An 11,596-nucleotide genomic window follows, 5' to 3' on the forward strand; every position below is an offset into this window, starting at 1 on the left:
CCTCCCATCTCACCTGTCAGCTTGCCCAGCAGGAGGCTCAGGGAGCCCAGGGCCTGTGAGTTCCCAAACCAGGCTGAAGTGGGGAAACTGAGGCTGGTTGAGCACCTCTGTCTCCAAGGTCAGAAGCCAGTGGCAGTGACACCCGCTTTTCCTCCCAGGCCCCCTCCTACCCCGCAAATCGGGCAGCCTCAGCGAAACCAGCGACGCGGATGAGGACCCGCCAGAGGCGCTGAAAGGTGGCCTGCTGGCAGCCCGATCCTCATCCACTGTGCCCAGTGTGGACAGCGCAGTAGAGTCCTGGGGCAGCTTGGCCACTGAGGGTGGCTTTGGGGGCCCAGGTAACACCTCGGGCCCCTGGACAAGCACCATGTTCTCCGTGGGCCTTTGTAGGGGCTGTTCCCTCTGCCTAACCCTTCTTCTTGCTCCCCTTCTGCTAGCCCCATCCTTTAGGGACACTTCCTGAAGGCAGACCTGATTGGGCCCCATTAGCCATTCTTAGGGCCCCTCACTCCTGAGAGTGTGGACTGCAGGCCTTCCTGGGCTTTGATTGGCATCCACAGCACTGCAGCTGCCCATTCAGATCCCCCTCATGAGGCCTGGGACCAAGTGGTCTTACTTCTGCCTCCTTCATTCCCAGCCCGATGGCCAGCACACAGCAAGTGCTCAGTGTTGATTGCATCCCATCGAAGACAGGAAGGCAGAAAGCCCCCTCCCACCCCATCCTGTGAGACCCTCTTGGGTGGACACCCCCAGGGCGCCCCCAAGGACACAAGCTCCCCTGCCTATGCATGTTGAGACCCATGGGTGCCCTTGGGGGGCATCTGAATCTGGTGGCTGGCCTTCTGGCCTCTGTGACCCCGAACCACAGGGACTCCCCAAGGCCCAGCTCAGGGAGTAGTGGAGTGAGGCCTCTAGGTAGCCTCAGGTGGCCCTCGGCCCTGGTCCTCACTCACTGGATATCTGCCTGATCTCGGTCTCAGCTTCTCCATCTCCAGAACTGGGTCAGCATCTCTCAGCATCACCCCCTGGGGCAAGACCTCCAGAGCTCCCCGTGGCAGGGAGACGGGGATGGTTAACATAGTGGACCTCCCTCTCAGGCAGGGGTCGGCCAAGCCGAGCCCCGTGGAGCTGGGACAGGATCCTGGAGCCCCAGCATTAACTCTGCTGTTGATCAGGAGATCCAGGGGGTTCTGGGGTAGGGGTCCGGGTGGCAGGGGTCCTCAGGGGACTCTGGGTAGTCAGGCAGGCCCAGAGAGGGCAAAGACCTCTCCTGGGCCACCCAGCACAGGTAGAGATGGGGCAGGAAGGAGGGCAAGCTAAGGGCACAGAGAGGATATAGGCGCCCCCTCTGTCCACCTGCCAGGTTCCTACACTCCGCAGGCGGCAGCCCGGGGCATGACCCCCCAGGAGTGGCGGTGCAGCCGGCTGAGAAGCAGTCCCCCACCCACCGAGCCCCGGAGGACGAGCTATACCCCAGCCCCTGCCGACGAGAGCTTCCCCGAGGAGGAAGAGGAGGAGGACTGGGAGCCAGCAGCTAGGTCTGTGGCGGGGACTCCACGAGGGAGACCGGCTCGCCCTCTTGGCTAGGACGGGCGCGGGGAGCCGGTCCCTGTGCCAAGGCGATGGGGGTGATGGGCAAGTCTTGTCTGGCCTCAGGAGGGCACCTCCTGGGAGAGGAGAGGAAGTGTGGAGCAGAGCCATCTCAGAAGGCTGAGGCTGGGGAAGGGCACGCTGGCCGGAGGGCACAGCAGGTGCAAAGGTGTGAGGCTGGAGAGGCAGCCTGGCCAGCCCTCCCCACGCCTGGTGATCAGCTATTCCCAGACACTGAGGGCTCGGACCCACACCCTCCCGACTTGGCCCAGATTGTGATGGCCTCCTGCAGGGGCCCTCGGGTCATGGTCACGAGCGCCAGCCCTGGGCTGGGGACATGGTGGGTTCTGTGGTGAATTCAGATGCTCCTGCGGGGAGCACACCCGGTGGAGAAATGCTGCTCCTCGTGCGACCCCAGCCACCAGCTTCCCACGGCTCTGCTTTGGTCGGGCAGTTCCTTCTGCCTAGAATGCTGTCCCCTCCCCTCTCCTGGCCAATGCCTACTCATCCCTTAGACCAGCCTCAGACTCCCCTGCCTTGGGAAGGCTTCCCTGATCCTCCCTCCCTCTGCTGGTACCCACAGCTGCTCACGTGAGCCTCCCGGTGGCACTGGCCTCCTTGGGTCTACCTGTTAATCACCTGGCTGTCGTGTCTTCTACTTGGCATCCCTAGCTCAGCCAGGCATCCAGTAGCTGCTCACACGCACTCCATGAGTGACCCTCAGCTCCTTAAGAACAGGGCCTTCACCTTATTCACCTCCATAGCCGTGTGCCCAGGAGAGGGCCTGGCTCAGAACATTTGTAGAACTGACTTGAATGGAGCAAATGGCCTTCAGTCTCAGTCTTCTCATCTCTGAAATGGGAAGGGAAGGAGGCACCTAATTTGCATCACTGTCCTGGAGGCTCCCTTTCAGAGGAAAGCCTGCGTGCCTTCGTGAGAGTGCTTTGCACACCACAGCACACTTGATAACGTCCAGGGCTTTGTAGACGGCAAAGGGCTTTGTAAACAGTGAAGCGTGAAAACGTGGCTTGTTACCGTTCTGGTGAGACCCGATTTTAGAGCTGATAACGGGCCATACCTCCTGTGATGGAAGTTATAGGGTGGCGCAGCCCTTTCCCCAGCCCTAATACTCCATCGTCTCCATCCATCTGTGTCCTTGCCAGCTCCAGCTCTGTCCCTGTCACTGTCCTGCAATGCCTTGTGTCTGGGTGGGGCCTGGGGTCCTCTGGGGCTGCACCATGGATCTCGTGTCTGTCTGTCTGTCCGTCTGTCTCTCTTCCTAGGCGTCCTGTGTCACCGCTCTCCACCCCGTCTCATCTGCCCCTGTTCTAGCTGGCCATCGACAGTCCTGGTTGCCCCTAACTGCGTCTTCCCCCCATTCCGTGTCACCAACCACCGCCCCGGGGCCCCGGCACTGCCACCGAGGACGCCTGCCTTTCTGCCCGCCCGCCCACCCAATGGCCCCTTGAGCCCAACGCAGGGCCCCAGGGCCCGGAAGACTCCTCAGGCCCCAGCCCGCCCGCCAGGAGCTGACGCTCTCTGGTTCCTACGTTACAGCCCCACCCCTGGCCCCGCCTGCGAGGAGGGCTTCTGGCGCATGTTCGGGGAAGCCCTCGAAGACCTGGAGTCATGTGGTCAGTCGGAGCTGCTGAGGGAGCTGGAGGTACGCCCTGCCCCCCCACCAGGCCCCTGTGGGAGGTGGCACGTTGATGGCATTGTGCTCTTGTGTAACGCGTACAAGGGTACTCTCCTGGCACCCTCCGTGTAAAGGTGCCTTCAAATGCATACAGACTGTGGATGGACCCGTGTGCAAGTGTGACTGAGAGCACCGTGGCGTGGCACGTTAATTGGGGTGTGTGCACATGTGAGCATGTTTGGCATAAAACGTGTGTGTGCGCACTGGGAGCACGTGTGTGTGCATGCAGGTGAGCACGCTCATGCATGCACAATGCTGAGTATTGTCACAACACGTGTGTCAGTGTACACATTTGGATGCATAAGGGCAGTTTTGGTGTCTGTGTGTGCATTTCGTTAGCATGCCCAGTGGAAGCTTGTGGATGTCAACATCAGTAACAGCATGGGACATGAGAGGCCGAGAGGTGAATGCGGCTTTCTGTGAGGTCAGCCTTGCCCACGATGGAAAAGGCTGCCTGGGGATACCTAGGGAGGATCTCACTGGGTCAATTCTGAAGCTCCTTCATATTCTGAGAGCAGTAATTTACACTCTGTTTATCTGTGCTTTTGCCTATTTTTGTTCCTAAAATTATTGATTGAGCCTTTTTTTTTCTCTAGCAGCCTTGCCAATTACTAGGCTCATCAAAGAACCAAGTTTTGTTTTTGTTAACTATGTCTCATGTTTCATTGTTTCCTATCTTACTCTTTCTTATGTCTAGCTTCGATATTCCTTTCCTTCTACTTTATTTGTGTTTGAATCCTGATACTTTTCCTGGTTTCTTAACTCCTTAGTCTTCAGTCTTTCTTGCTCCCTAACATCGTGGGTTTAAAGATAGGAATTTACCTGTAAGCACTTACCTGCCTCCCACAGGCTTTAAGTTGTACTTTTATGGTCTATTCAATTCCTAATACTGTCCTCTCGGGCTGCACCATGGATCTCCCCCCCGCCAGTCTCTCCGTCTGTCTGTCTCTCTTCCCAGGCGTCCTGTGTCACCGCTCTCTACCCCATGTCATCTGCCCCTGTTCTAGCTGGCCACTGACAGTCCCGCTTGCCCCTAACTGCGTCTTCCCCCCCATTCCGTGGCACCAACCACTGCCCTGGAGCCCCAGCACTGCCACCGAGGACGTGCTGCAGGGTTAAGCCTCTGCCCTCCCAGCCCCATCCTGTGCACCCTCTCAAATGCAGGGCCTCCGTCCACATCTGTCCATCGCTGGGGTTTTGCACATGCTGTTCCCTCTTCCTGCCGGGGACTCTCCTTCCTCCCCATTTCTTGCTCATCTTTCAGATCTCGGCTCCGGAAGCTTCCCTGATCCGTCACACTGACCAGGTTCACTGTCCCAGCCTCTCACATTCTGTGTACCCTGGCCTCTGTGACATTTACTGCCATGCGTAATTCCATCTTCTTTATTTTTATGACTAGCAAGTTAGCAGAGTGGTTAAGACCCTCGACCCTGGAGCCAGACTCTGAGTTCAAATCTTAATCTTTCTAAGCCTCAGTTTCCTCATCTGTAAAATGGGTCGGGGGGAATGTTATTTGCCTGGCTCATAATATTGTAGAGCATAAAATGAGTTCTGTGTATAAAGTGCTTGGGACTGAGTCCAACGCAGTATAAATGCTAATAATTCAGTGCCAATGATTATTATTCTGATTGCTTATCATTGGGCTGAGAGCCCTAGGCTAGGTCCCCTAGGTCCCCTAGGCAGGGACCTCATCTATTCTGTTCACCATTGTGACCTTGAAGGCTGGCACACTGTAGGTGTCCATAGATGTTGACCGCACACAGAGCGGGAAGCATCTGAGTGAAGAGCTGTGTCCCTACAGGCATCCATCATGACAGGCACCGTGCAGAACGTGGCCCTCGAGGGCAGGCCTGGCCACCGGCCCTGGAGGAGGAACCAGGAGATACGAGCTTCCCCAGAAGAAATGCAGGAGGTGCTGCTGCCGACACCCTTGGAGATGCACAAGGTGGGTGCTGGGGAGTACAGGAGGCCTGGATGCATGTCCTGATGCTGTGGGTATTCGCCATAGCTCCAGATGGGCCCCGCTCCTCCCTGGGCTTCATTCTCCTTCACCAATAAAACACAGATTTTGTAGAAGGTAGAGTTTTCCAAAACTCCTGCTATTTGGGCGACACACGCACACACGATACTTTAAGTAGACTCACTTTTTCCCCACTTAAGTTATCGTGTGCGTGTATAATATAAAGGCTTATAATATGTGTGTATATATATGTATGTGTGCGTGCATATCAGTACCTTAAATGAGAGGCCAGCATTTTTGCCATCTATAGGCTACCGCCTAGGAAAACAAAACACAGAAGAGAAAAAAGAGCTCTCGGCCCATAATAGCCTTCAGAAGGCTCTGAACCTGAAGCCAGCTCTTTGGTGGACGGGGAGATGGGAAGTGTCAAAGGGTGGTGAGAACACATGGCCACCCCACTGAGACTTTCTCCTGGAATGGAAGCAGGAAGATTGAAAAAGAACTGAAAGGAACTCCTTTTCCTACAGCTTCCACTGTGACTGAGTGCTGTAGATGGAGGGTCAGCGGAGGTGGAGGGGAGGGGGTGCTCCAGAAGCCAAGGCTTAGACACGATGCCAAGGCAGTAACACATGTGGAAGAGCAGCCAGGTGGGCTAGGGCTGGGTCCCGGAGGCATCAGATGCCAGACCAAGGGGCTTAGGCAACTGTGGGAGGCTAGGGGGAAAGATCGAGGGCTCCAGAGGTCTCCTCCTCCTCCTGTTCCCAGGTGACACTGCACAAGGACCCCGTACGGAGTGACTTTGGTTTTAGTGTCTCAGATGGCCTCCTGGAGAAGGGCGTCTATGTCCACACTGTGCGCCCTGATGGGCCAGCTCAACGTGGGGGTCTCCGGCCCTTTGACAGAGTCCTCCAGGTAATGCTGGGTGGCGGCACTATTGATGGAGTGGCCTTTCCTAGCCCCAGAGTGGGGAGAAAGCCTGACTTCTACCTTGGCTGAGTGGCCTTGAGCAGGTTGCCTCCCCTCTCTGAGCCCCAGGTTTCTTTTTTATTTTTAAATAATCCTTTATTTTTTATTTTTTTATAGATTTTATTTATTTTTTTATTTATTTTTGGCTGTGTTGAGTCTGCATTGCTGTGCATGGGCCTTCTCTAGTTGCGGTGAGCTGGAGCTACTCTTCATTGTGGTGCGCGGGCTTCTCATTGCAGTGGCTTCTCTTGTTGCGGAGCACGGGCTCCAGGTGCGCGGGCTTCAGTAGTTGTGGCTCGCGGGCTCTAGAGTGCAGGCTCAGTAGTTGTGGCACACGGGCTTAGCTGCTCCATGGCATGTGCGATATTCCCGGACCAGGGCTCGAACCCGTGTCCCCTGCATTGGCAGGCGGATTCTTAACCACTGCACCACCAGGGAAGCCCTGAGCCCCAGGTTTCTCATCTGAGAGAAGGGAATGACAACACAGTTGTATTGGTGAGGTTAGGCTAAGTTATGCTGCAGGAACAAACAATCCCAAATCTCAGTGGTTTAATACACATGAACATTTATTTATCACTTATACGATATGTCCACTGTGGGCCAGTGTGGGCCTTGCTCCACCTGCACTGGTGGAGGCTCCACCCTCTAGTAAATGCCTCGGACTCCATGGCAACTAAGTCACGTGATCTCACTAACAGCAAGGGAGCCTGGGAAATGTGAGTGGGCAGATAGAAGCTGTGGGGCGTCCCTGGCACACCCTTTCCCATGCCCCACATTCTAGGCAGGAGGCTCAGCGTGTGGTCTGCTTGTGATGTTAAAAAATGGAGACAGTCTCTAGGTCCATCCATGTCTCTGCAAATGGCACAATTTCGTTCCTTTTTATGGCTGAATAATATTCCATTGTATATATGTACCACATCTTCTTTATCCATTCATCTGTTGGTGGACATTTAGGTTGCTTCCATGACCTGGCTATTGTAAATAGTGCTGCAGTGAACATTGGGGTGCATGTATCTTTCAGAATCATGGTCTTCTCTGGGTATATGCGCAAGAGTGGGATTGCTGGATCATATGGTAATTCTATTTTTAGTTTTTTAAGGAACCTCCATACTGTTCTCCATAGTGGCTGTGTCAATTTACATTCCCACCAACAGTGTAAGAGGGTTCACTTTTCTCTACACCCTCTCTGGCATTTATTGTTTGTTGATTTTTTTGGTGATGGCCATTCTGACTGGTGCGAGGTGGTACCTCATTGTAGTTTTTTTTTTTTTTTTTATACAGCAGGTTCTTATTAGTCATGAATTTTATACACATCACTGTATACATGTCAATCCCAATCGCACAATTCATCACACCACCACCACCACCCCACCGCCACTTTCCCCCCTTGGTGTCCATACATTTGTTCTCTACATCTGTGTCTCAATTTCTGCCCTGCAAACCAGTTCATCTGTACCATTTTTCTAGGTTCCACATATATGTGTTAATATATGATATTTCTTTTTCTCTTTCTGACTTACTTCACTCTGTATGACAGTCTCTAGATCCATCCACGTCTCTACAAATGACCCAATTTCGTTCCTTTTTATGGCTGAGTAATATTCCATTGTATATATGTACCACATCTTCTTTATCCATTCATCTGTCGATGGGCATCTAGGTTACTTCCATGACCTGGCTATTGTAAATAGTGCTGCAATGAACATTGGGGTGCATGTGTCTTTTTGAATTATGGTTTTCTCTGGGTATATGCCCAGTAGTGGGATTGCTGGGTCATATGGTAATTCTATTTTTAGTTTTTTAAGGAACCTCCATACTGTTCTCCATAGTGGCTGTATCAATTTACATTCCCATCAACAGTGCAAGAGGGTTCCCTTTTCTCCACACCCTCTCCAGCATTTGTTGTTTGTAGATTTTCTGATGATGCCCATTCTAACTGGTGTGAGGTGATACCTCATTGTAGTTTTGATTTGCATTTCTCTAATAATTAGTGATGTTGAGCAGCTTTTCATGTGCTTCTTGGCCATCTGTATGTCTTCTTTGGAGAAATGTCTATTTAGGTCTTCTGCCCATTTTTGGATTGGGTTGTTTGTTTTTTTAATATTGAGCTGCATGAGCTGTTTATATATTTTGGAGATTAATCCTTTGTCCATTGATTTGTTTGCAAATATTCTCCCATTCTGAGGGTTGTCTTTTCGTCTTATTTATGGTTTCCTTTGCTGTGCAAAAGCTTTTAAGTTTCATTAGGTCCCATTTGTTTATTTTTGTTTTTATTTGCATTACTCTAGGAGGTGAATCAAAAAAGATCTTCCTGTGATTTAGGTCAAAGAGTGTGCTGCCTATGTTTTCCTCTAAGAGTTTTATAGTGTCCAGCCTTACATTTGGGTCCTTAATCCATTTGGAGTTTATTTTTGTGTATGGTTTTAGGGAGTGTTCTAATTTCATTCTTTTACATGTAGCTGTCCAGTTTTCCCAGCACCACTTATTGGAGAGGCTGTCTTTTCTCCATTGTATATTCTTGCCCCCTTTGTCATAGATTAGGTCACCACAGGTGCATGGGTTTATCTCTGGGCTTTCTATCCTGTTCCATTGATCTATATTTCTGTTTTTGTGCCAGTACCATACTGTCTTGATTATTGTAGCTTTATAGTATAGTCGGAAGTCAGGGAGCCTGATTCCTTCAGCTCCATTTTTCTTTCTCAAGATTGCTTTGGCTATTTGTGGTCTTTTGTGTTTCCATACAAGTTGTAAAATTTTTTGTTCTAATTCTGTGAAAAATGCTATTGGTAATTTGATAGGAATTGCACTGAACCTGTAGATTGCTTTGGGTAGTATAGTCATTTTCACAATATTGATTCTTTCAATCCAAGAACATGGTATATCTCTCCATCTGTTTGTGTCATCTTTGATTTCTTTCATCAGTGTCTTATAGCTTTCTGAGTACAGGTCTTTTGCCTCCTTAGTAGGTTTATTCCTAGAGACTGTCATATAGAGTGAAGTAAGTCAGAAAGGAAAAAACAAATATTGTATATTAACACATATATGTGGAATTTAGAAAAAAGGTAGAGATGAACCTATTTGCAAAACAGAAATAGAGACACAGATGTATAAAACAAACATATGGACACCAAGTGGGGAGAGGGGTGGGATGGATTGGGAGATTGGGATTGATGTATGTACACTACTATATATGAAGTAGATGGCTGGTGAGGGCCTACTGTATAGCATGGGGGAAAAAAAAGGTCCAGTCTGTTTGCAGGACATATATTAAGTTAACCTTAAAAATGCATTCCAATATACAGGAGGTGCAAACAAATACTGTTTGACTCCACTTATATGAGGTACCTAGAATAGCCAAATTCATATAGTCAGAAAGTACACTGGTAGATGCCAGGGGCCAGTGGTTGGGGGGGAATGGGGAGTTAGTGTTTAATGGGGACAGAGTTTCAGTTTAGGAAGGTGAAAAATTCAGGAGATGGATGATGGTGAGAGTTGCATAACAATGTGAATGTACGTAGTGCCACTGAACTGTACAGTTAAATATGGTTAAAATAGTATGTTTTATATTATGTGACTTTTACCACAATAAAAAAACATTTTTAACAAATGAATAAAATTAGATTTTTCGGATGAGAAAAAAAAATGGAGACAAGCAGGTGCTGGAGGGTGAAGGATGCATGGAAGGGTTGAAAGACTGAAATGAGAGTGCCTTCCTCTGTGTGAGTGTTCAGATTCACCCTGTGTCTGGGCTGGGCAGGGTCTGTATTTGAAGAAATTCTCACCCACTTCAGCCCAGGCTGAGCTGACGCCATCTGCCCCATGGCTGTGCATGTGCAGGTCAACCACGTTCGCACGCGGGACCTTGACTGCTGCCTGACGGTGCCGCTCCTGGCCGAGGCAGGCGATGTCGTGGAGCTGGTCATCAGCCGCAACCCGCTGGCCCAGAGCAGCCGGGCCCCACGAGCACCGGGCCCCAGAGGCCCACGGATGCTGTGAAGTCAGCACGTGGTCTGGACACCTGGGAAGATCCTGGCGCCCACACCTGCAGCCAGGCTGAAGAAGTGGCCACCCACTCGTCCATCTGTCATCTGGCAGGCTCTGACCAGACTCTCTTCTCCACGTCTGCGGCAACGGGGGGCCAGGCCCAGTTGCGGTGATATCGAGGTCTTTCTCCAGTTGGGCCTCCAAGATGCCCAGTGCGGGGCCTGCCCAGTAGGGATCAAGGCAGGCTGCTCAGCCGTGAGTACAGGGGCTGCCCCAAGTCCCTGCAGAACCCCTGGGAAGAGCGTCTAGTGCGGGGACGGCTCAGCTTCACGTAAGGAGCGTTCTCCCAGAAGAGCTATGGGGCCTGAGTGGCTGTGAGGGAGGAGGGAGCGCCCTGTCTCAGGAGGTGAGCAAGCGGGACCTGATCCCACCTGTGCGGTCGCAGGCAGGAGTGTGCAGCTTCCCGGCGATGCGTCGTGCGGGCTCAGGTGGTTAGCGTCCCCCGGGGGAGCATTTATGGGGAGGGTGGGGGCTACTTCATCTGCACAGCCTCCCACCAGGAAGGAGGCTGCTCAGCGGAAGAGGCCAGCCGCTTCCCTTCTCCAGAGTCTGGTGTTCAGGGCTCACCAGCATCCCCACTTAGGAGACTCTGAACTGGAGTGTCTGGATTCCCAGGAAGCACAGGCCCTTTGAGGGGTTCTTTCATTTCTGAGACTCTGGTCGAAGCCTCTGTCGTTTGAGACCGCAGTTCTGGGCCCGTTGGGCGAGCTTGGTGTCAGGCTTTGGGCTGTCAGCCCCTCCTGCTGCTTTAGTAGGACATGTGGCCACTGGACCATATGAGTATACCCGTCTTAGCCCAGGCCCCTCAGGGTGGGTGGGAGTCATTTCAGGACAAAAGACCCAGGGGGTTCCATTCAGCTGCTATTACAGTGAAGATGGGAAAACCATGGAAATAAATAGGATATGTAAGATGATAGAGCTCCTAGCCAAATAAATCAGTGAAGGAGGAGAGAGAAGCAGAGCCAGACAGACAGACAGGCAGGGGAGACAGGCCATTCTTTCTCATGCCCAGCAGCGACAGTGTCCAAAGTGGTCATTCAAGGAAGTTGATTCTCACTTGAAACCTGGAAGCACCAGCATCCCTTAAAATCGCTTTCCTCATTTTCTGCAGTCCAGAAACCCTTTTGGTTTTGAGAAGGGCCCGGGGTCTCCACCTGGTGGTCTGGGCTGTGGCCCCTGAGATGGAGGTGGGCAGAAAGGATTCAGCCAGGTCTTGGGACCTGTTCTGCCCCTGCCCAGCTCTTAACAGGGTCTCAGGAAAACAGGGGGCACCCACTCCCACCTTCATCCTCCTCTACCCCTGAATCCCCTGGAGGCCTGAAAAAGGCTCTTCCACTCAA

General features: G+C 52.0%; 1 protein-coding gene across 1 annotated transcript in view; it reads left to right on the top strand.

Moving 5' to 3' along the window:
- GRIP2 (glutamate receptor interacting protein 2) overlaps nt 1-10,318 on the top strand; it is a 61,385-nt gene extending 51,067 nt beyond the window's left edge. The window contains exons 19-24 of the mRNA XM_061197325.1: nt 159-338; nt 1,364-1,538; nt 3,148-3,253; nt 5,088-5,231; nt 6,012-6,158; nt 10,050-10,318. Of these exons, the coding sequence (XP_061053308.1) occupies nt 159-338; nt 1,364-1,538; nt 3,148-3,253; nt 5,088-5,231; nt 6,012-6,158; nt 10,050-10,208 (911 nt within the window). The 3' untranslated portion in view covers nt 10,209-10,318. The remainder of the gene's footprint in view (nt 1-158; nt 339-1,363; nt 1,539-3,147; nt 3,254-5,087; nt 5,232-6,011; nt 6,159-10,049) is intronic.
- Nucleotides 10,319-11,596: the final 1,278 nt, after the last annotated feature.

Source organism: Eubalaena glacialis, chromosome 7, assembly GCF_028564815.1.
Source record: "Eubalaena glacialis isolate mEubGla1 chromosome 7, mEubGla1.1.hap2.+ XY, whole genome shotgun sequence".
Taxonomy (NCBI): domain Eukaryota; kingdom Metazoa; phylum Chordata; class Mammalia; order Artiodactyla; family Balaenidae; genus Eubalaena; species Eubalaena glacialis.